The sequence below is a fragment of the Oncorhynchus tshawytscha genome, linkage group LG08 (genome assembly GCF_018296145.1).
Source record: "Oncorhynchus tshawytscha isolate Ot180627B linkage group LG08, Otsh_v2.0, whole genome shotgun sequence".
NCBI lineage: Eukaryota > Metazoa > Chordata > Actinopteri > Salmoniformes > Salmonidae > Oncorhynchus > Oncorhynchus tshawytscha.
Window position 1 is genome coordinate 38,420,308 of NC_056436.1, and position 26,305 is coordinate 38,446,612.

At 45.7% G+C, this 26,305-nt stretch overlaps 1 protein-coding gene across 1 annotated transcript in view; it reads right to left on the reverse strand.

Annotated features, from left to right (window-relative positions):
* Positions 1-26,305, reverse strand: part of kif26ba (kinesin family member 26Ba) — a 177,587-nt gene that overhangs the window by 116,630 nt on the left and 34,652 nt on the right. The window contains 1 exon segment of the mRNA XM_042325505.1: positions 7,805-8,509. Coding sequence (XP_042181439.1) covers positions 7,805-8,509 — 705 coding nt within the window.

Genomic DNA, 26,305 nt, shown 5'->3' on the forward strand with positions numbered 1-26,305 from the left:
CAGACAGAGTGGACATGGGAAGACATTCTGGAGGGAAAAGGATCCTGGACGTGGGAGGAGATCCTGGCTAGAAAGGATCACCTGCCGTGGGAGCAGGTGGAAGCAGCGAGGAGGGCGGAAGCAGCTAGTCAAGGGGACCAGCGTTAAATAGGGTCAAGGCTGGCAAGGAAGACCGGGAGGCAACTCCCCCCCCCAACAATTGGCGGGGGCACATGGGGAGGTTGGCGGAGCGAACTCCCCGTGCTCACCGCAAGGAGCGTGGTACTGGTCAGGCACCGTGTTATGCGGTAAAGCACACGGTGTCTCCAGTGCGCGTGCACAGCCCGGTGCGCTACATTCCTGCTCCCCGCATTGGACAGGCTATAGTAAGCATCCAGCCAGGACGGATGCTGCCGGCTCAGCGCGCCTGGCCTCCAGTGCGTCTCTTCGGCCCAGGATATCCTGCGCCGGCTATGCGCACTGTGTCTGTGCGTCTGCGGGGTCTGGGTCCCGCACCGGAGCCGCCACCGTGGTAGATGCACACCCACACCCTCCCTTATAGTGTCAGGTTTCGAGTCCACAACTTTGGGGGGGTACTGTCACGCCCTGACCGTAGAGATCTTTTTATTCTCTATGTTTGGTTGGTCAGGGTGTGACTCGGGTGGGAAACTCTATGTTCTGTGTTTCTATGTTTTGGCCGGGTATGGTTCTCAATCAGGGACAGCTGTCTATCGTTGTCTCTGATTGGGAATAATACTTAGGCAGCCTTTTTTCCTTTTGTATTTTGTGGGTAGGTGTCTTTGTTAGTGGCCTGTATAGCCATAGCAAGCTTCACGTTCTACTTGTTGTTTATTGTTTTGTTGGCGACATTAAAAAATAAAGGAAAATGTACGCTCACAACGCTGCACCTTGGTCCGGTCATTTCCAAGACGACGTTCGTGACATGGCTAGCTGTGGCTATCCCTAGCTAGCTGCAACACCTCAAGCTACACACCAAGGACAGACCTCAATTACCTCACACACACACACAGCAGGCAACTCAACGGCCACCCTGGGTGTCCTTGGCTCCCCCTCCATGCATTTTTATGTAATGTTTATGCTTGTCGCAGTGTGTGTGTGTGTGTGTGTGTGTGTGTGTGTGTGTGTGTGTGTGTGTGTGTGTGTGTGTGTGTGTGTGTGTGTGTGTTGTTCATAGATTTGACACGTACAGCCTTGAAATACAGATATGGATTATTAATTACGCTTCTTTATAACCTGCCAGCACTACCGTACAATGGTACGTAAATCACAAGAATAGTGTGTGTGTGTGTGTGTGTGTGTGTGTGTGTGTGTGTGTGTGTTTATAGTGAGAGGTAAATCAGTCTATTTCTCCCCTTATAAAACAGAGGCACAGTGTGTATTTACTGCTTGATGCTCCAGGAGGACTAGTCTCAAATCAACCCCTCGCCCCTATCCCCATATCCCTGCCCCTGGACACCTGTTGTAAATCTGATTGATGGAACGAAGAAATGAAGGGCTTCATTCCAAGCTATACATACATTTTCAGAAATGTTGGTAAAATATGAGAACAGTAATATTTTACACACACATGAAGGTACCCAAAGGCAATCATTAACAACATAGTCTTCAAATATTACCTTCACTTTATCTTTTGATTGTCTTTGTCTTTAAGATTGTCTGTGTTTACAAATGTGTGTGTGTGTGTGTGTGTGTGTGTGTGTGTGTGTGTGAGAGAGAGAGAGAAGGAAATGAATGGACAGGAAGGAGAAAAGCGTAAGGGTGATGACAAAACAGAGAGAAAGGGGGATGAGAGAGGAGAAACAGAGCAGGGCCAAAGTAAACAATAATGAAAAACAGATTGAGACACAGGACACAGAGGAGTCATTGAGATGGAAGGGAGATGCGGACAACAGATGGGTGGGGCTTGAGAGAAAAACAGAAAGGGGAGAGAGAGAGAGAAAACGAGCGAGAGAGGGGAGTTCATAAGAGATTTTAGCATGGTTTGATCGTAAACATTGTGTTGTGTTGTGCCATGTGTTGAGTTGTGTCATGCTTACAGGGTGTGTCCTTCTAACTAACTCAAGCCTAACACGCCCTGCCCACTTCTCACCACTCTGACAGTCAGCACCACCTAACAGGCTCTGGGAGCTAACACAAGTCTTCAGCTCTCAGACAGGCTTACTCATCACACTCTGTTTCATGTGCCCCATACATAGTCACCCAGATCTGGAGAATAAAACTGCATTGAAAAGGATGTCCATTGTGTTGTGACTGTGTGTTTGTGGCATCCTGTGTACATCCTAACCACTGTCATGGAATGCAATACATCTGAGAGGTTCAAATGAAACCATATGACTGTAATAGTCCTCCTCAGCCTGCTTCCATATGCTGCTTCCTGAAAGAAGGTATTCATCCTACACAACACTACCAACCATGCTAGATGTATTCTACACTATAGGCTGCAGTTTGGAAAATAAACTCCAGCACATTCTCCGCAATGTGTGATCAAACCTAAGCCCTGACAAAGGTCTATTGATAGAAACATTGGTTGGCCACCCATGTTCGATATCAACAGTGAGAAGCATAGAACATAGTCATAAGACGAATGGATATAGTGATTCATATAGTGTTTCTGACTGTAGGTCTTAAGGTGCTTTACAAGGTATGGGGGGGGAAGACATCTGATTCACTTGGATGGATGAAGCTCGGCAGCCATTTTGTGCCAGAAGGCTCACTTCATATCGCTGTATCAGCACTCTTTAAATGTCATCCCCTGATATAGGGAACATTTTCTTTACAGATCTCCCTAGCTCCCTCTCCGTCTCTTTTCTTCCTCTCCCTAGCTCCCTCTCCGTCTCTTTCCTTCCTCTCCCTAGCTCCCTCTCCGTCTAGACACACAAACACGCAAGCAAGCACATGCGTGTGTTCGTGTGCGTGTTGCTACTCCATCGGGTGCCAGCACTTGACCGCTAGCAGGACCCTTCCTGATTAGACAGCAGCAGTTAGACACTGCTAAAGCATGTTCTTCGTATCATGGGGCTATGCTACAGTCTAAGCTATACGCTACTACGGTATAATGTGAAGACAATGGGTGAATGATGTCTCTTTGACTGGGCATTGTGCCCTCTCAGCACTCTCAAGGAAAATGAGAAAATAACAGCAAGAAAATTTACTCCTATATCTTCTCCTGCCTCTATTCCACGCCTGCACGGACACCCACGCATGTACACACACACACACACACACACACACACATACACAGTGTATTTCCAGTAGCACCCTGGGCAGTGTGCCAGGCAGGCTTCAGAGAGGTGACCTTGAGACAGGGCTGAGGGGGGATGGAGGAGAGAAAAGGAGGGATGGATGGAGAGTTGCTGAAATGAGTGAGGGAAGGGAGGGAGGGAATGAAGGATGCAATAGGGGTGTAAGGAATGAATGCGACAGGGGGAGGAAAAAGGGCTGTGTGTACGCAGTGTTGGAAAAAGTACTCAAACATCGTACTTGAGTCAAAATAAAGATACCTTAATTAATAGAAAATGACTCAAGTAAAAGTGAAAAGTCACCCAGTAAAATACTACTTTATTAAAAGTCTAAAAGTATTTGGTTTAAATATACTTAAGTATCAAAAGTAAATGTAATTGCTACTGTATACTTACTCAAATAAAAAAGTACAAATCATTTCAAAATCCTATTAAGCAAACCAGATGTCACAATTTTGTATTATTTGTATTATTATTTACAGATAGCCAGGGGCACACTCCAACATAATTTACAAACAAAGTATTAACGACGACAGGTGAAACAGATCAGGGTGTGACAACCAGATCAGAGGCAGTAGGGATGACCAAGGTTGTGAATTTGACCATTTTCCTGTCCTGATAAGCATTCCAAATGTAATGTAAGTACTTTTAGGTGTCAGGGAAAATGTATGGAGTAAAAAGTACATTATTTTCTTTTGGAATGTAGTGAAGTAAAATTGTCAAAAATATAAATAGTAAAATAAAGTACAGATAGCCCACAAAAAGTACCTTACACCACTGGGTGTACAACAGGAGAGAGAGAGGGAGAAACGAGACAAGAGAAAGGGGGAACAAGGGGAGATGAGAGAGAGAGAGAGGGAACAGGGGAGATGAGAGCGAGAGAGAGGGGGAACAAGGGATGAACAAGGGGGGGAACAGAGATGAGAGCGAGAGAGGGGGGAACCAGGGGAGATGAGAGCGAGAGAGAGGGGGAACAAGGGGAGATGAGAGCGAGAGAGAGGGGGAACAAGGGGAGATGAGAGCGAGAGAGAGGGGGAACAAGGGGAGATGAGAGTGAGAGAGGGGGAACAGGGGAGATGAGAGCGAAAGAGATATATAGGGAGATGAGGGGTGGAGAGAAATGTAAGTGTGGGACTGAGATGGGGGGGGTTGAGAGGAAGGAGATGAGGGGGAACAGGGGTGCGACAGGAGAGTTCCCTAGAGTCCTCATTACCAGGATATGAATTATATTACACAGAATCAGAACATAAAGCACTAACACTACACTACATATTTCTCTACCTCTCCCTCACATGCCCTCTCTCCTTCCTCCTGCTTCTACAGTTGAAGTCGGAAGTTTACATACACTTAGGTTGGAGTCATTAAAACACATTTTTCAACCACTCCACACATTTCTTAGTTTTGGCAAGTCGGTTAGTACGTCTACTTTGTGCATGACACAAGTCATTTTTCCAACAATTGTTTACAGACAGATCATTTCACTTATAATTCACTGTATCACAATTCCAGTGGGTCAGAAGTTTACAAACACTAAGTTGACTGTGCTTTTAAACAGCTTGGAAAATTCCAGAAAATTGTGTCATGGCTTTAGAAGCTTTTGATAGGCTAATTGACATCATTTGAGGTGGAGGCAGAGGTGTGCCTGTGGATGGAGGTGTACCTATTGGAGGTGTACCTGTGGATGTATTTTAAGGCCTACCTTCAAACTCAGTGCCTCTTTGCTTGACATCATGGAGAAATCAAAAGAAATCAGCCAAGACCTCAAAAAGAAAATTGTACACCTCCATAAGTCTGGTTCATCCTTGGGAGCAATTTCCAAACGCCTGAAGGTACCACGCTCATCTGTACAAACAATAGTATGCAAGTATAAACACCATGGGACCACACAGCCGTCATACCGCACAGAATGTAGACGCGTTCTGTCTCCTAGATGTGAATGTACTTTGGTGTGAAAAGTGCAAATCAATCCCAGAACAACAGCAAAGGACCTTGTGAAGATTCTGGAGGAAACAGGTACAAAAGTATCTATATCCACAGTAAAAGGAGTCCTATATCGACATAACCTGAAAGGCCTCTCAGCAAGGAAGAAGCCACTGCTCCAAAACCGCCATAAAAAAGCCAGACTACGGTTTGCAACTGCACATGGGGACAAAGATCATACTTTTTCAAAAATATAACTGTTTGGCCATAATGACCATCGTTATGTTTGGAGGATTAAAGGGGGAGGCTTGCAAGCCGAAGAACACCATCCCAAACGTGAAGCACGGGGGTGGCAGCATCATGTTGTGGGGGTGCTTTGCTGCCAAGGTATTGGAGTGGCCATCACAAAGCCCTGGCCTCAATCCCATAGAATATTTGTGGGCAGAACTGAAAAAGCGTGTGCGAGCAAGCAAGGAGGCCTACAAACCTGACTCAGTTACACCAGCTCTGTCAGGAGGAGGCTACCCAACACGTTTGACCCAAGTTAAACCATTTAAAGGCAATGCTACTAAATACTAATTGAGTGCATGTAAACTTCTGACCCACAGGGAATGTGATGAAAGAAATCAAATCTGAAATAAATCACTCTCTCTACTATTATTCTGACATTTCACATTCTTAAAATAAAGTGGTGATCATAACTGACCTAAGATTGGGACTTTATGCTAGGATTTGTACTTTTTTACAGGAATTGTGAAAAACTGAGTTTAAATGTATTTGGCTAAGGTGTATGTAAACTTCCAACTTCCACTGTATATCTCTTCCTAATCCGCCCCACCGCCCCCTCTCTTTCAATTACAATTTTTGTTAAGAGCCTCAAGGCTGTCCTTTCCCAGAAGCCTTTGTTCCAATAGGTGTCCTCGCCTTCCTTCCAGTTACCACTCTAACCACTCTGGGGACAGCCTCCACTCACACACACACACGCGCACACACATAGAAACACGCATGCACCCACCCACGCACGCACACACACACACACATACGCGCACATACACACGTGCACACACACACACAGACACACTTTGTCTGACCCCCATGGCTAAAACACATCATCAGGGCCAATTATAGAATCTAATCCAGTGTACATGACTCAACACTCGGCACAGACTGCGACTGGATTTCAGAGGACAAGTGAGGACGGTGGACAGACATAACCTCAGTTCAACCTCACAGTTCCTCCTCTCTCTTTGGTCAACAAATAGAGGGAGACATTTTGAAAAACAAGGTCAATTCCTGTTGAAATGGGCCTCCAAAGCCTAACACAGAACATCAAAATCCCACATGTTCTTTTGTGCTAGCACTGTTTCCAGATACAAACGTTTTGGGTTCTATTCCGGCTTTATTTTATTTTATCTCTTTTTTCCATTTCTTATCTGTCTCGTTCCATGAACAGAGTACATTTTTTGGTCAAAGGGAACTATATGAATTTCACCAAATTTCTACATTATGTCCTATAGAGCACATGTTCAACTTCAACTTGACTATAGTAAGGGCCAATAACGTGCCATTAAAGTAACACGGTGGTCCGTAGCAGGGTTGAGGCTTTCACCTAAAAATCATAAATGCTGTTGTGAGGGAATGGTAACCTTTTCCCCAGGCTCGAAATGCTGGCGTGTAGAGCCTGGTAACACTGTGCTACAAAGTGGGAGAGGAAGTGAGACTGCACCAACTTCATTAGATGGGACTTTGAAAAATGGCGAAAAATGCCATTCAAAATACTATGTTTTATTACACTGACCATATTCTTTTTGGAAAGCCCAATGGATTCTGAGTTTGGGCATTTAACGTTTATATGTGAAAACAATTTCTGAGACGTGTAACTTTCAGATATTTCCGAAACCCACTTCCTTGTTTAGTACACTTGCGCTGTTCGCACTCTGAAGTCCACAATGTAGGGAGGAGGTTCTAAGGGTTGTGCTAGACGGTGATGGACTGAGAGATCAGCCAATTAAAACCAGCGGTTGTTTCAACTGCTCTTGCCATAGACTTCCAGTGAAGTCCCGTGCTGAATCTCTGTAAAACCAGACGGCTTGACATAGAGAGAGCCTGCTGGTGGATGTGGGATGAATGGAAGCTTGTTGTGTGCAACAGGGAGGGGCAATTGGAATGATTGAATGCCAGCTTCTCGGTTGTTTTTCAATTGTTCAAAACATTCTAGTCTATCTATCTATGGGTAACAGGGTTGAAAATATTATGCTCGAACGCACTCAATTTTTCACCACAAAAAAAAACAGAAAATGGACAAAATGAATAGAACCCTCTCACCTGCTTTTACACTATGATTTGACTGTTCATAGTTTATTTTGAAATAATAATTTTAAGAGGAATCGTTTCACCATATTAAAACAAGAGTTCAGTTCACGTAACAGGGTTGACCTTGAAATGAGGGACAGACGTAAATGAATCACTAATCACATGAAATAAATAATCATCTTCAGATGTATAAAATGTTAACAAGATTTTTTTTTTTAAATGCAAAATGCACTCAATTTGTGGAACGCCCCCATCTTCTTGCATTTCCCGAAAGTCTATCATCCCACATGCACGTTCGCACGCAATCCCAAGCATGCACAGACATAGCATACCTGGTAGGGGTAGAGTGTGACTCCTCCTCCGTTGGTGCGAGACATGTACTGGTGAGCCTGCAGTGCTGCTGTACTCAGCACTGCTCCGCTCCCAGCATTGTTCCCGTTACTACCGGGGCTGTTGGGCGGCTGGGCCGACGGGACACCGGTGGCCTTACTGGAGTGTGCCGGGGAGCCGTTCCTCCTCTCCACCCCGAGGCCTACTCCTAGGGAACTGGGCTTGGAACCTTGGCGGGGTTGCCCTCCCTGGTGCACCGGGGATGGAGCCGGCGATGAGGACGCCGGGGCCGGCACAGAAGAGGCTGCATGGGTGGATGTTTGACCCACAGAAGTTGCACCTGGGCTGGGGTTGGAAGCAGCATGGCTGAGGCTGGAGAAGGACGCAGTAGAGGACGTTGGAGGCATGGTAGGGTGGTGTGGGTTTGGACGGGGATGGGGGTAGGCTGCTGCGGCTGATGGGAGGTAGGCCCAGTCCCATGGGGCTGTGGGGCCCTGTGGAGGGCCACTGTGGCTGGGCAGGGTGGGGGGCGAGCTGGGGGACAGGTCCCATTGGTCCATGGTCAGCACCATGTGGACTGCTTCCTGTTTCAGCTGGGTCAGGTGGGTGGAACACACATCACAGCGACTGTCACGCTCATTCCAGGCCCGCCCCGAGCTGTTGGGCACCTGAAGCTTGTCGTGGAGGAGCAGGGAGAAGGACGGATCCTGCAGAAAGAGAAAGAAAGAGCTGGTTAGTTAAATGATTTCAGTCATTTCAGTAATTCATATGGATTGCTATCACTACATCTAGACACTGCACAGGACTGTAGAGCTCAAAGACGCTGTGGTTGATTCTGATGCTAGTGTAAGTAAAGCAAACAATGCAGAAGCTTATATGCACATACACAGACACACACACACATATTTGAGCACTTTGAAGCTCTCTGTTCAGAGGAATAAAACAGCCAACTGAACAAACAGAAACGTCTTTCTCCTGCCTGACTTTGTTTGCTTGTTTGGTTGAGCAGAAGAAGAAAGACAAAGGCAAAACTCATTAACCAAGTTGATCAGAGAAAGATAGAAACTAGAGACAGAGAGAAAGAAATGGAGAGAATGGGAAAAGGAGAGATAAAGGGGGGAGAGACAGATAGAAAGAGAGGGAGGGAGGGAGGGAGGTTTTCAGTGGCTGGCAGGCCTCACCAGTAGACTCCTAACCAAACGTACAGCCTGCAGACACACACAGACCTGACCACAGCAATAAATTAACAAAATTAACAAACAAAAACACATCATGCACGCACGCACCCACACACACACACACACACACCCACCCATTCTATTCTATTCCCTCAGCAATAAATGATATGCCTGATATAAATGAGCTGAAAACACTCCCTCTCTCTCCCTCCCTCTCTCTTCCTCTCTACTTCTCTTTCTCTCACTCTCTCTCTCTCTCTCTCTGCCTGACTCTCCCTCTCCATCTCTCTTTCTCCCCCACTCCCCCCTCTCAGTCCCTATCCCTCCCCCTCTCTCTCCTCATCTCTCTCCCAGTCTCTCTTTCTCTCCACCTCTCTCTCTCCCTATTCATAACATCAAACAGAATGATGACTGAGGGTGAAAAGGCATTCGTCCTCACTCGGACACTCTCCTACATATATAAAGCCTGCAGCCTGAGGCCAGCGAAATTCTCTAGCACACCGTCCACTATGACTCCAATATGTCTATCATTAGGGAAGGGTGTGTGTGTGTGTGTGTGTGTGTGTGTGTGTGTGTATGTGTGTTTGTGTGTGTGTGTGTGTGTGTGTGTGTGCGCGCAACGGCGGGATTTGTGGGTTTGATTCCTATTGGAGCCACACACGCATGACTAAGTCGCTTTGGACAAAAGCACACACACACACACACACAGGGCTCTCTGTCTGATCTTTTTATTTATAGACCAAATCAACACCACTAAACAGGGCCACACTAACACACACTCACACAGTTTCCTCCTTAACACAGCTCAATGTAATGGGAGCTGGAATGAGCTGTGACCAATTACCCTCTGTGACACACACATAAACAACCCAGCTCCTCTGGTCCTGCTCAGCTAAGGGTTGCCAGGGAGGGATGGAGAGGAGAACACATCTGGAGACCTCCTTCCATAGAGCTCCCTCACCTCTAAACCCTCCTTCAAACCCATCTGATGTGACCCAATAATGACGTCCTTCTTTACACTATTATTCCAGGATTGTTACAGCTGTTATCTCTACTACTTTTACATGTATACTACAACTAGTAATTACTACTACTACTATTATATAGGCACTATACTACTACTGTACTACTGTAATAGTCTGAAACATCTCAGACCCACTGTAGGATGTATGGCAGCTGTAGTACATTCCTCATTAAACAATAATCCAATGAAGACACACACACACACACACACACACACACACACACGTCTCAGCCAGAGAGACTACCCTACCCTCTGACATTATAAACGTTTCCTTTATACCAAAACTAGCTCTTACGGACCATACATCTACTTAACAGGACAGCTTTTGAGTCAATGGGCAGTGTTTATGAAATGCTGTCTCAATAAATGAATGTGATTTATTGTCAACCAGAATGTCAGTCAGGTCATCACTAGTCACCACAGCCACAAAGTCAGAAGGCTGTTCGACCAATTAGTTCAGGGAGTTTGATGACCGGCTTGCAGGGTTAGACGAGACATGCAATTCTTTTATCTATTAATCCATCAATGATTTGGTTATTTGTTAGATACAGTAAAACCAACAGTAAAAATGCAAAGTGTTAATTGGATGTTTCATTCAAACGTATCATGATGTCTGCCCTTGACTCATAGCTATAACAGGGTTATTCCCATATCTGCATTGTTTTTTCAATCACATGTAGACAAACAAATTGACTTCTTGATTTTTTTTATTTATTGCAATCCACAAGTAATTACATACAGTTCCACAGAAATGTTCACAAATTTGCATTTTTTGGCTGATTTAACATGAAAACGTCAACCCTGTTACTTTATTTTGGCACCGTGGCACTTATTATAATCAGTTATTTATGTAACTTAATATAGCCTTGCAGTCCGCCTACAAAGGCATAGTCTTCAAGCTATGGCAAAACATTTCATCATAATAATAATACTTGATTGGACTTAAAATGCACTTTCCTAGACACCCAAAGCTCTTTACAGTGTAAGGGGAAACTCACCACCCTCACCCCACTCTATACAGGGGAAACTCACCACCCTCACCCCACTCTATACAGGGGAAACTCACCACCCTCACCCCACTCTATACAGGTGAAACCCACCACCCTCACCCCACTCTATACAGGGGAAACTCACCACCCTCAACCCACCCTCTATACAGGTGAAACCCACCACCCTCACCCCACTCTATACAGGGGAAACCCACCACCCTCACCCCACTCTATACAGGGGAAACTCACCCCACCTATACTCACCCCCTCACTCTATACAGGTGAAACTCACCTCACCACCCTCACCCCACTCTATACAGGTGAAACTCACCACCCTCACCCCACTCTATACAGGGAAACTCACCACCCTCACCCCACTCTATACAGGGGAAACTCACCACCCTCACCCCACTCTATACAGGGGAAACTCACCACCCTCACCCCACTCACCCCACTATACAGGTGAAACTCACCACCCTCACCCCACTCTATACAGGTGAAACTCACCACCCTCACCCCACTCTATACAGGTGAAACTCACCACCCTCACCCCACTCTATACAGGTGAAACTCACCACCCTCACCCCACTCTATACAGGTGAAACTCACCACCCTCACCCCCACCTCTATACAGGTGAAACCCACCACCCTCACCCCACTCTATACAGGGGAAACCCACCACCCTCACCCCACTCTATACAGGGGAAACTCACCACCCTCACCCCACTCTATACAGGGGAAACTCGCCAGCCTCACCCCACTCTATACAGGGGAAACTCACCACCCTCACCCCACTCTATACAGGGGAAACTCACCACCCTCACCCCACTCTATACAGGGGAAACTCACCACCCTCACCCCACTCTATACAGGGGAAACTCACCACCCTCACCCCACTCTATACAGGGGAAACTCACCACCCTCACCCTACTCTATACAGGGGAAACTCACCACCCTCAACCCCACTCTATACAGGGGAAACTCACCACCCTCACCCCACTCTATACAGGGGAAACTCACCACCCTCACCCCACTCTATACAGGGGAACTCACCACCCTAACCCCACTCTATACAGGGGAAACTCACCACACTAACCCCACTCTATACAGGGGAAACTCACCACCCTCACCCCACTCTATACAGGGGAAACTCACCACCCTCAACCCCACTCTATACAGGGGAAACTCACCACCCTAACCCCACTCTATACAGGGAAACTCACCACCCTCACCCCACTCTATACAGGTGAAACTCACCCCACCCTCCCACCCCACTCTATACAGGGGAAACTCACCACCCTCACCCCACTCTATACAGGGGAAACTCACCACCCTCACCCCACTCTATACAGGGGAAACTCACCACCCTCACCCCACTCTATACAGGTGAAACTCACCACCCCTCACCCCACTCTATACAGGTGAAACTCACCACCCTCACCCCACTCTATACAGGGGAAACTCTCCATCCTCACCCCACTCTATACAGGTGAAACTCACCACCCTCACCCCACTCTATACAGGGGAAACTCACCCCACCCTCACCCCCCACTCTATACTCTATACAGGGGAAACTCACCACCCCCTCACCCCACTCTATACAGGGGAAACTCACCACCCTCACCCCACTCTATACAGGGGAAACTCACCACCCTCACCCCACTCTATACAGGTGAAACTCACCACCCTCACCCCACTCTATACAGGTGAAACTCACCACCCTCACCCCACTCTATACAGGTGAAACTCACCACCCTCACCCCACTCTATACAGGGGAAACTCTCCATCCTCACCCCACTCTATACAGGTGAAACTCACCACCCTCACCCCACTCTATACAGGTGAAACTCACCACCCTCACCCCACTCTATACAGGGGAAACTCTCCATCCCCCACTCACCCCACCCTCTATACAGGTGAAACTCACCACCCTCACCCCACTCTACCCCACTACAGGGGAAACTCACCACCCTCACCCCACTCTATACAGGGGAAACTCACCACCCTCACCCCACTCTATACAGGGGAAACTCACCACCCTCACCCCACTCTATACAGGTGAAACTCACCACCCTCTACCCCCACCTCTATACAGGTGAAACTCACCACCCTCACCCCACTCTATACAGGTGAAACTCACCACCCAGGGGAAACTCACCACCCCACTCTATACAGGGGAAACTCACCACCCTCACCCCACTCTATACAGGGGAAACTCACCACCCTCACCCCACTCTATACAGGGGAAACTCACCACCCTCACCCCACTCTATACAGGGGAAACGCGCCAGCCTCACCATTCACTTACATACTCTTTATTTGTGTTTATTGTATTGTCCCATCCACCTCCTCTTTGTTTTACATTTGACATTTTTTCAGATTCTGTATTTTATTACCATTTTATTATTCATGCAGTTTCCTACACAATATCACATGATAGAAATACTGTTTGATATACACATGCAGTGAAAACAGAACAAATATAAGCAACACCAGTTGGGACACAAGTTTAAATTCTTTAAAGTTATTAAGGAACATTCCATTGTAAGTTAGTACTTCAACACTATTACAATTAAACAAATGTCATAAAAGTGTATGGTATAAGTGACAGTGATTAGTTCTTTAAATTATTGTTCATTTCAGCAGCATATTTCTCTGTGGCTTTTGTTTGTCTGTCTTTTTCCCCTGGTGGCATTCAGACATCTTTTTGCCCACAACTTGAAAGGGAACAACATTGAATGGGAGACTTTTCCTCTCCACACTGAGTTGTTTTCCTGCCAAAGCCTGAGCATCTGTTGAAGGTCAACAATATGATATATCACTATTAGAATGAAAGGCTTGTAGGGACACTAACAATGTTTCTCTACCAAATAGAATAACTCTCCTGTGCTTGGAATGGAATCCCGTATCCTAGATAGCTAGATCGTTTTAGATAAGAGTAGCAAACGTTAGCTACTAGTTATCTAAAAAAGAAAAAACAACTTACTATTTTGTCCAAACCTTTTCTCCTTTCTCAATGTTATGAATTTTTGTGACATTGCCAGTTCTTGTTACCGAACGTATCTAGATATTTGGTCCTCAAACTTGAACTCGAGATACACTATTTTGAAAATGAGGCGCTTCCCGCGAACCGGAATATGCTCATCACATTCCCTCATCTGATTGGTCGAGTGGGTGGGTCTTCTGACTTTGCAGCTGTGGTAACTAGTGATGACCCCATCAATCAGGGCTCTTTTGTTCAACTTCTGTTCACAACATCACTAAAACCAACCATGATAACTGACAGAGCAGGTATTGTGCTCTGGTGTGTGTGAATGTATGTTTGTGTGTGTGGAGGGGGACATGGTTCCCTCCGTTCCTTGTCCACACCGATCCACTCCCCTCCTCCCCTATTCCCTTGCTCCTTCCATCCCTCCCGCTGTCCCTCACTCCCTCTCTCCTCAGTATAATGAGCTGTAGTCTAGCTGGGTTTTCATCCTGCAATTGGAAGCATTCAGACGCTACAAATCTCTTACCTCCCCAGCTCCACTCTCAGTTTCAAAGCAAACAAACTCGCCCCCCCCCCCACACACACACACAGCTCTCAATATATATATCAAAGTAAATAAACAACATTAATCCCCTCTGTGTCTCCCTTGTACTCTCCCCCATCTTTCAATCCCACCTTTATTAGCATAGAAATAGTGTGTGTGAAATAGTGTGTGTGTGTGTGTGTGTGTGTGTGTGTGTGTGTGTGTGTGTGTGTGTATTAAAACCCTTTCACAGAAGCTTGGCTGAGCCAATTACCATACCCATACAGAGGACGTCCCAGTGCACACCAAACACACAGACACACACACATAGGTCCCATTACACCAAACCCCTGGAGCTAGGGGTGAAGGGTCAGAAGTTACAAAGGAGCTACTGACAAGTCTCCAGAACTTTCTATACCGCATATTCTCCGGAGGGGGGGGGGGGACTGAAACGTATGATTCACAAACGTGTACAGGTACAAAGATCTGATGTTTCTGCATACTGAATGCGACAAAACTATTTTTAAGTCTAATGACATCATAATGCAGACAGTAAACCAAACAGAACAGGGCCCCAGGAGCATGCTAAATGGGCCACCAACTGGAATGCGTGGTATTGCAGCGTTCGTTCACGTTACATTTCACATTCCTGCAGGCACATTGCCTGGTGGCGTTTATTAGTGTTTACTGTACCGTTTATTTTTTTTAAATGTCACCAGAAGTATTTGTGTTGAGTATACAGTATTCCAGGCTATTCCAACTATGCCATATCCTGTGTCTTGTATGAAGCATGTTCAGACCTTAAGTTTAACTGGCAATGGATAAATTGGTTAATATCTTCTCAATGGACTGACTGTTACACTGTTTAAACAGAATGTATACCAGAAGGCTCCCGAACCTCTCTCAATCACACCTCTGTTACCATCTGTGCTGCTGAGACTGACCTGTGTGTTTGTGAGGGTGTGTGTGTATGTGCAACAAGATCTCACGAAAGTATGACATTTACTTCAGAATCCGACACGTGTACAGTGAGGGAAAAAAGTACTTGATCCCCTGCTGATTTTGTACGTTTGCCCACTGACAAGGAAATGATCAGTCTATCATTTTAATGTTAGGTTTATTTGAACAGTGAGAGACAGAATAACAACAACAAAATCGAGAAAAACGCATATTTTAAATATTAAATAAATATTAAAATATTTTATAAATTGATTTGCATTTTAATGAGGGAAATAAGTATTTGACCCCCTCTCAATCAGAAAGATTTCTGCTCCCAGGTGCCTTTTATACAGGTAACGAGCTGAAATTAGGCGCACACTCTTAAAGGGAGTGCTCCTAATCTCAGCTTGTTACCTGTATAAAAGACACCTGTCCACAGAAGCAATCAATCAATCAGATTCCAAACACTCCACCATGGCCAAGACCAAAGAGCTCCAAGGATGTCAGGGACAAGATTGTAGACCTACACAAGGCTGGAATGGGCTACAAGACCATCGCCAAGCAGCTTGGTGAGAAGGTGACAACAGTTGGTGCGATTATTCACAAATGGAAGAAACACAAAAGAACTGTCAATCTCCCTCGGCCTGGGGCTCCATGCAAGATCTCACCTCGTGGAGTTGCAATGATCATGAGAACGGTGAGGAATCAGCCCAGAACTACACGGGAGGATCTTGTCAATGATCCCAAGGTAGCTAGGACCATAGTCACCAAGAAAACGATTGGTAACACATTACACCATGAAGGACTGAAATCCTGCAGCGCCTGCAAGGTCCCCCTGCTCAAGAAAGCACATATACATGCCCGTCTGAAGTTTGCCAATGAACATCTGAATGATTCAGAGGACAACTGGGTGAAAGTGTTGTGGTCAGATGAGACCAAAATGGAGCTCTTTGGCATCAACTCAACTCGCCGTGTTTGGAGGAGGAGGAATGCTGCCTCTATGAACATCATCCCCACCGTCAATCATCGAGGTGGAAACATTATGCTTTGGGAGTGTTTTTCTGCTAAGGGGACAGGACAACCTCACCGCATCAAAGGGACGATGGACAGGGCCATGTACCGTCAAATCTTGGGTGAGAACCTCCTTCCCTCAGCCAGGGTTTTGAAAATGGGTCGTGATGGGTATTCCAGCATGACAATGACCCAAAACACTTGGCCAAGGCAACAAAGGAGTGGCTCAAGAAGAAGCACATTAAGGTCCTGGAGTGGCCTAGCCAGTCTCCAGACCTTAATCCCATAGAAAATCTGTGGAGGGAGCTGAAGGTTCGAGTTGCCAAACGTCAGCCTCGAAACCTGAATGACTTGGAGAAGATCTGCAAAGAGGAGTGGGACAAAATCCCTCCTGAGATGTGTGCAAACCTGGTGGCCAACTACAAGAAACGTCTGACCTCTGTGATTGCCAACAAGGGTTTTGCCATCAAGCACTAAGTCATGTTTTGCAGAGAGGTCAAATACTTATTTCCCTCATTAAAATGTAAGTCAATTTATAACATTTTTGACATGCGTTTTTCTGGATTTTTGTTGTTGTTATTTTGTCTCTCTCTGTTCAAATAAACCTACCATTAAAATTATAGACTGATCATTTCTTTGTCAGTGGGCAAACATACAAAATCAGCAGGGGATCAAATACTTTTTTCCCTCACTGTACAAAGGAGGATAAATATAGATTTTTTACGGGGATAAACTTGGATTTTTTTACAGTTCATTTTAGGCATTAATTCTGAACGGTTAAAGTTAAGGGTTAAGGATAGGCTTAAAACATAAATGTGTGTCCTAGCACAGGGATTTAACCCAAGAGACTCGCGATCCTTGGAACCGGAGCGCGCGGCTTACATCTATCCGTCATCCCCGTCCACAACACCCTAGCAAGCCGCGAGCCTACTTGATGGTAATAGGGCTCACCGTTGCCCCTAGTGGTCGGTATTGAAGCCGATTGCCGACGCCCTGGGAACCTGGACGGAGGTCGAATATCGCCTTCGATTTGGTGTTACTTGGCTGATGTGAGTGAGTGAGAGTTTGTGTGTGTGTTTGTGTTTGTCCATGAATTTGCACTCAGACCACAGACAGGCCCACAAAGCAGCCCTTCATACCAACACACAACACACACACACCATCATGTTCTGAAAGACCACCCTGCGATCCTGAAACCGAGCATTAGCCTACGTCAACAAATCAGACCCACAACAGCGAGAGGACACACACATCGACTGTCAGTTGAGGGATTGTGTATGTGAGGGAAGGAATGAGGTTTAGGTGGGTACCCTGGTCCTACATATACAACAATGCCTTCCCACATGGACAGAATGACAGACAGACAAACATTCAAACAAAAGACACATGTTCATTTGTGGCTGACATGACCCAGTACACAAACACACCCTCCCCCCGCCAAGCTAAATGAACTACGTTTCCTTCGGCTTGTTCTTTCAACTCTGTCAGTGTTCTCTTTCCCTCTCTGTCTACCCTTTCGATGTTCTCTCTCTCTCTCCAGCATTACCTCTCTACCCTGCAAAGAAAAAGAAAACCAAGCAAAACGAATACGCTCCTGCTGACTAACAACCCATGTTAGAGAGTTATGTCCAAGAGAACGAGAGGGGAGGAGAGGAAAGAGAGAGAGAGAGGGGACAGAAAGGGCGAGAGAGAGAGAGAGAGAGAGAGAGAGAGAGAGAGAGAGGGGACAGAAAGGGCGAGAGAGAGAGAGAGAGAGAGAGAGAGAGCGAGAGAGAGAAAGCGAGAGAGAGAGAGCGAGAGAAAGAGAGCGAGAGAAAGAGAGAGCGAAAGAGAGAGAGAAAGAGAGAGAGAGAGCGAGAGAGAGAGAGAGAGAGAGAAAGAAAGAGAGAAAGAGAGAGAGAGAAAGAGAGAGAGCGAGAGAGAGAGCGAGAGAGAGCGAAAGAGAGAGAGAAAGAGAGAGAGAGAGCGAGAGAGAGAGCGAGAGAGAGAGAGAAAGAAAGAGAGAAAGAGAGAGAGAGAAAGAGAGAGAGCGAGAGCGAGAGAGAGAGAGAGAGCGAGAGTGAGGGTAGGAGACAGAAAAGCGAGAGTAGGACAGGGGGAGAGGGCGAGAGGGGGGAGAAGGACATCTTGCCAACAGGTAATATACCCCGTTCAGCCTGTAAACCAGTTACACAGACACACACACAAACCGGCACACACACCAGAAAATCAGCCAAAAGAACAATAAAGGCAACATGGTGCCCAGTGTCTGAGATGAGGACCTCGTTGTTCTAAATTAGCTGAGGTTGGGTAGGCTGCCAAAACGCCCGAACAAAAAGAAAACAGCGAAGCTAGAGCAGGAATTTTTTCAGATCGGAATGATGAATGTGGGTGCGTGTGCGTATGCGTGTGTGTGTGCGTGTGTGCTTCTACGTGTGTGTGAAAGCAGATACTGTAGATAGACCCACACAAGCAGTGTATACTAAATCACAGCACAGCCTTTCACTCCGTATTACCTCGGCTTATAGCCCACTCCCACTCCCACTCCCACAGCCACTTTGAGTTTGAGTTGATTTTATTTTTACAGGGACAGTGCACATTAATCAACGTTTCAGTAAAAGTGCCAGTTTTAGCCAGCCGGCTAATTTTCAACCGCAGTCCCTGGGCAGGTTATTAAAAACAATTACAATATAGACAGTAGCAACATAGGACAAGCAAGACATAGCATACAGACAGAGCAACATAGGACAAGCAAGACGTAGCATACAGACATAGCAACATAGAACAAGCAAGACGTAGCATACAGACATAGCAACATAGAACAAAAAACAGCAAGACAAAATTCATAAAAGCAACAAAAGTGTTTCCACACCTCACAAGCTACAGACAACAGACACTCTAATAACAACACCTTTGAGGACTTGGACACCCTCACTCTCTCCACACTCTTTCCCCAATCATCCCTTCCTTTCTCTGTCCTCAGCCTAAGCCCGTTAATGATGAGTGTATTAGACAGAGGTGATAAATGTATGAGATAATTCCATCTGAAGCTTTTGTCTCAGTTCATCTCGCTGTCTGATGCAGAGTCCACTCATATCTGTGTGTCTGACTGGGGGGTTGTGTGCGCGTGTGTGTGCTATTATCACTGCTCTATGTCCAACATGCCTCAGGACACTGACTAGCCGACACACAGACTCTATGGAGAGAAACATTTGTTTATAAATAGGCCAGTCGTAGCAGACAGTCTCTCCTCGTCCCCTCTGCTACAGCTATACAGACTTACTGTGACTGAAAGGGGACTCCATTCCCTACTTAGTAAACTACTTTTGACCCAACAAGCTCTCACAGTCTGAATGCAGAATTAGACATTCATCAGCATTTCCTCAATCAAAACACCCAATCTTCTGATTCAGAGTCATGGGATTACGAGTTGCTCCAAATGTCAGAATTTAGAAGGTTAAGTGTTAAGGTTTTGGATGGGGTTAAAAGATGACGTTCTCGGAATTATTTCGGAACACCAACTTAGTCACTTTGAAATCTGACATTTGAAACAACTGAAATTCGTTTCAGCAACAAGCCCGAAAGTCTAATTGTGATGTGAAACTGCGAGAGCTTGTTGGATGAAACAGGACAAGCTCACGCTTTTTATTTGTCTCTGTGTGTGTCAGGTAAATGGCCTGCTCTAGCTGGAGAGTCAGAGAATAGTCTTGAAGCCAAGACAGTGATGACCACAGAACACAGACAGACACACAGACAGACAGCACGCACGCACACACACTAATCTCTCCTATGTGCTAAACTCAGCCTCTCTGTCTCTATCTTTTGGAGATCTGCCATAAAAGCACCCTTGGCCGACATTGCTATGACCCCTCCCTCTCTCCCGCCCCCTCCTTCCATATTCTCTCTCTCTCGCTCTCTCTCTCTCTCTCCCTCCCATCTCTACTCTAACTCCTCTCTACCCCCCCTCCTTTTTCCCCCAAATCTCCCCTCCCTTCTCTCTCTGCCTCTCTCTCCTACCTCCCCCTCTCCTCTCTCGCGCCCACCCCCTCCCTCAGACTGGAAATAGGAAATTAGAGCTCGGAGTAAAGCAACGAGAGAGGAAGGAGGGAAGGGGAAGGAGGAGAGGATGGGAGAGGGGGGTGAGACAGGAAATGGAGCAAGTCTTACCCAGAATGCCGAGGGTTTATCGGCGTGTAATAAGTTCCAGATGGCTGCACACGGAAGGTGAGGCTGAACAACCCCCTCTCTCTCATGCTTTTCCTTCCTCTCTCTCTCCCCCTATTTCATCTCTTTCCTCCATTTTCCCCTTTCTCCCTCACTCTCATTTAATTTTTAACTCTACCCTTACCTTACTCTGTCTCTCTTTCGCTTTCACATGAACACGAAGGCATCTTCCAAAGACAAACTCACACACACAAACACAAACAAACACACATACAGTCTTGTACAACTAACCTTGTGGGGACACACAATTCAGTCCCATTCAAAATCCTATTTTTCCCTAACCGCTAACCCTAAACCTAACCTTAACCCTAAAACTAACCCAAGGTCCTAAACCTAACCCTAAACCTAACCTTAACCCTAAAACTAACCCAAGCTCCTAAACCTAACCCTAAACCTAACCTTAACCCTAAAACTAACCCAAGCTCCTAAACCTAACCCTAAACCTAATTCTAACCCTAACACCTACATGCCATTGCATGTTAAAAAAAGCACACACACACACAGGTGCATTCTCAGCAGGTCTGAGATCAGTTTATTGGTGCAGAAGAGAAGGATCCGGTCTATAGCACCTGCTCTGAGCACGCACGCACACACACACACAGTAGGCAAGGTTAGATGAAGAGTTAGTGAGACACAGAGACCCAGTCTTCACTGTAAGAGAATTAGCTACGTAAACACTCACTCCTGTACATCTACTTATTTCCACTGAGTAGTGCATGTGTTTCTGTGTGTTTCTGTGTGTTTCTGTGTGTGTTTCTGTGTGTGTTTCTGTGTGTGTTTCTGTGTGTTTGTTTGTGTTTCTGTGTGTGTTTCTGTGTGTGTTTCTGTGTGTGTTTGTTTGTGTGTTTCTGTGTGTGTTTGTTTGTGTTTCTGTGTGTGTTTGTTTGTGTGTTTCTGTGTGTGTTTGTTTGTGTGTTTCTGTGTGTTTGTTTGTGTGTTTCTGTGTGAGTTTGTTTGTGTTTCTGGTGTGTTTGTTTGTGTTTCTGGTGTGTTTGTTTGTGTTTCTGTGTGTGTTTGTTTGTGTTTCCGTGTGTGTTTGTTTGTGTTTCCGTGTGTGTTTGTTTGTGTGTTTCTGTGTGAGTTTGTTTGTGTTTCTGTGTGTTTGTTTGTGTGTTTCTGTGTGTGTTTGTTTGTATTTCTGTGTGTGTGCTTTTTGCACTCTGTAACATACAACCTAAACAAACATAAACCTAACCCGTAACCTAACCTGCACCCTTACCCTTAACCCTAACCCAAAAACCTAACCTTAAAACTAACCCTAGTTCATAACCCTAACCCTTAACGTAATTCTAACCCTAACACTAATTCTAACCTTAACCCTAAACACCCTAGAAATAGTATTTGATCTTGTGGTAGGTTGGATAATAGAAGGATTCAAAATTCACCCACGGCTGAAAAACAGCAAAAGAACCTTGGCTAAACTGGAACACTAGTGGGAGCCGTAGCGAATGAATGGAATCGAATGTTCGCTTTTCGAATCAAATGCCTGTTTTGACTAGAGTGATGCTTAGAATTCCATTTTGCCTAAACGGCACAAAGAAATGTAACCCTTTTAATTTTACCACTACAATCTGTTCGTCGGACGGAGCTGGGAAAAAAACAACTTGTGTAGAAAGTATAAACATCCGCACCTCGATGGTGCCAACTGTGCTTCTGTCCTCGTAATGAGAAAGTAGGGAAAAAATGAAAACTCTGGACTATTTCTGATCTAGTGAACGATGACAAGCGAGCTCGCTGCCCAGACTTACACAATTACAAAGAGGAGATTCTCCTGATTAAAATGGTGACCGACTTGAAAAAAAATCTAAATATCCACATTGTGAGATATTTGTCGAAATAGACCGGTGTGCCTCTCCACAGGAAAACAATGGGGGGGAGCTCAGTGTTCCAAGGGCAAATAGTATTTTGGGGCTAGCATTTGATGGCAACCGAGCTCGCTGCCCAAACTTACATAATTGGAAAGAGGCGATTCTTATGATTAAAATGGAGTCTGACTTGAAAAAAATCCAAATGTACACATTGTGAGATATCTGGCACAATAGACAGACACCTATATTTCCCCTATCGGAATCAATAGGACAACCTCAGAGTTCCATGAGTCAAGTTTTGTTTTTGTTCACACTTTAACTATAAACAACGTGAGCAGGTGTCATTGCCAACAATAGCGAAGCAGGCATTGTGACATAAAGCAAAAGGCTGGGAATAGGACGTTTGGAAGGCGTGTGTTGGTGCCGCCGTGCTCAATAGAACTAATATGAGCTGGCAGTGTGAAGAATGACTGAAAATAAGGCCTTGTGGGGACTAACAAAATGTCCCAAATTGGTCAAATTTTGGTTCGTTTACTATTCTTGTGGGGACTTCCGGTCCACACACAAACAGATATAGGAGCAAGGAGCAGTAATCAGTAAACAGAATAAATAATGCAGTATTTGAAACTGGCCTTGGATAACGTGTCATCTGTAAATTGTTAATTTTCTCATTTGATGTGTATTATTTCTGTGAGGGAAATGTGCTAACTGTAAATCTCATTGCTGGCCTAATTCATTCCCATGTCTGGAACCACACAGAGTAAAAACAGAGCAGTAAAACTACCTTCAACCCTCTCCTCACAAACACTATGACATCAGGGTTACACTAACGTTATTCATACAGCTGGAACCCCTTCTATAACTGATGGATGGCTCTCAGCTTACAGTGTGTGTGTGGTATGGGTTAGATGGATGGGGCCCCATGGTGGGGGTGGGGGGCAGACTAACGCTACTCCACAAATGGGGGAGAGGGAGACCAGTAAAGGGGGAGAGATGTAGATATGGGGAGGGAGATCAGGGGTGAGAGAAGGGGGTAATAATAGCTGGGGGTGATGTCGAGGCATTGTAAAAAAAGAAAAGAAGAGGAGGAAAGAGAGGAGAAAGAATAGAGATGTAATGGAGAGAATGCTGTGACTTTATGTTGCTAACAGTTCCACGTCCTCTGGCGCATGAAGGAGAATGATGATGGACTGTGTGTGTGTGTGTGTGTGTGTGTGTGTGTGTGTGTGTGTGTGTGTGTGTGTGTGTGTGTGTGTAATGATGCAGTCTGGTGTGTTACAGTTGAGAGAACAGTGTGGGAAGGTCAACAAAACAGAGGTTATAAACAACATCAAAAACATCAAAAACACTGCTATCATTTACCCTGCCATAGATCTCACACACACACACGCACACACACACACACACACACACACACACACACACACACACACACACACACACACACACACACACACACACACACACACACACACACACACACACACACACACACACACACACACACACAGCTAGGCAGAGACCAGTGCTGTGATGAACAGTAGTGTGTGTCTGTTATACCTCCACGGTGATGTCTACTCAGTGAGATGGATGCTGCCACAGCAGACACCATCTCTCAACCTCACACACTCCGCGCTCAGTCAGCGTGAGCTGGCCCCTAGCATTCCTGTCTATAGGACATTGACTTCAGATCCACACACACACACACATGCACGATAATAACACAGGGATAAGAAACACAAACAAACACACACACAGAAACACACACAGAAACACACAGAAACACACAGAAACACATGCACTGCTCAGTGGAAATAAGTAGATGTACAGGAGTGAGTGTTTACGTAGCTAATTCTCTTACAGTGAACACTGGGTCTCTGTGTCTCACTAACTCTTCAGCTAACCTCGCCTACTGTGTGTGTGTGTGTGTGTGTGTGTGTGTGTGTGTGTGTGTGTGTGATTTAAGGCCACAAGACCACCTGGTGAGCGTATGCAGTGGGGCTTTTACTACATCCCATTGCATGTTAAAAAAGTACACACACACACACATCCCATCCAGTGGTTGTGTAAGAAAGTGAGGCCAGTTATGAGAGCAGGAGGTTTATGGAGCAGTTACAACTCTGTTCAGACTGGCTGAGTTTCAGCTTTTCAAGTTCTAATGTCACACACACAAAAATAGTGAGACACCATCTTTCTTTCAAACTCAAAACCCAACAATACAATACGTGAAGAAGAAAAAAACACACGAGAAACAAGAACACAGTAAGTACAGGGTCAGTTTCAATACCATATTTACAATGTGCAGGGATACTGGAGTGATGAGGTAGATATGTATAGGGGTAAGGGGACAGGGATACTGGAGTGATGAGGTAGATATGTATAGGGGTAAGGTGACAGGGATACTGGAGTGATGAGGTAGATATGTATAGGGGTAAGGTGACAGGGATACTGGAGTGATGAGGTAGATATGTATAGGGGTAAGGGGACAGGGATACTGGAGTGATGAGGTAGATATGTATAGGGGGAAGGTGACAGGGATACTGGAGTGATGGAGGTAGATATGTATAGGGGTAAGGTGACAGGGATACTGGAGTGATGGAGGTAGATATGTATAGGGGTAAGGTGACAGGGATACTGGAGTGATGAGGTAGATATGTATAGGGGTAAGGTGACTAGGATACTGGAGTGATGAGGTAGATATGTATAGGGGTAAGGTGACTAGGATACTGGAGTAATGGAGGTAGATATGTATAGGGGTAAGGTGACAGGGATACTGGAGTGATGAGGTAGATATGTATAGGGGTAAGGTGACTAGGATACTGGAGTGATGGAGGTAGATATGTATAGGGGTAAGGTGACAGGGATACTGGAGTGATGAGGTAGATATGTATAGGGGTAAGGTGACTAGGATACTGGAGTGATGGAGGTAGATATGTATAGGGGTAAGGTGACTAGGATACTGGAGTGATGGAGGTAGATATGTATAGGGGTAAGGTGACAGGGATACTGGAGTGATGGAGGTAGATATGTATAGGGGTAAGGTGACAGGGATACTGGAGTGATGAGGTAGATATGTATAGGGGTAAGGTGACAGGGATACTGGAGTGATGAGGTAGATATGTATAGGGGTAAGGTGACAGGGATACTGGAGTGATGGAGGTAGATATGTATAGGGGGATGGTGACAGGGATACTGGAGTGATGAGGTAGATATGTATAGGGGGAAGGTGACTAGGATACTGGAGTGATGAGGTAGATATGTATAGGGGGAAGGTGACAGGGATACTGGAGTGATGGAGGTAGATATGTGTAGGGGGAAGGTGACAGGGATACTGGAGTGATGGAGGTAGATATGTATAGGGGAAGGTGACTAGGATACTGGAGTGATGAGGTAGATATGTATAGGGGTAAGGTGACAGGGATACTGGAGTGATGGAGGTAGATATGTATAGGGGTAAGGTGACAGGGATACTGGAGTGATGAGGTAGATATGTATAGGGGTAAGGTGACAGGGATACTGGAGTGATGAGGTAGATATGTATAGGGGTAAGGTGACAGGGATACTGGAGTGATGGAGGTAGATATGTATAGGGGGAAGGTGACAGGGATACTGGAGTGATGAGGTAGATATGTATAGGGGGAAGGTGACTAGGATACTGGAGTGATGAGGTAGATATGTATAGGGGTAAGGTGACAGGGATACTGGAGTGATGGAGGTAGATATGTGTAGGGGTAAGGTGACAGGGATACTGGAGTGATGGAGGTAGATATGTATAGGGGAAGGTGACTAGGATACTGGAGTGATGAGGTAGATATGTGTAGGGGTAAGGTGACAGGGA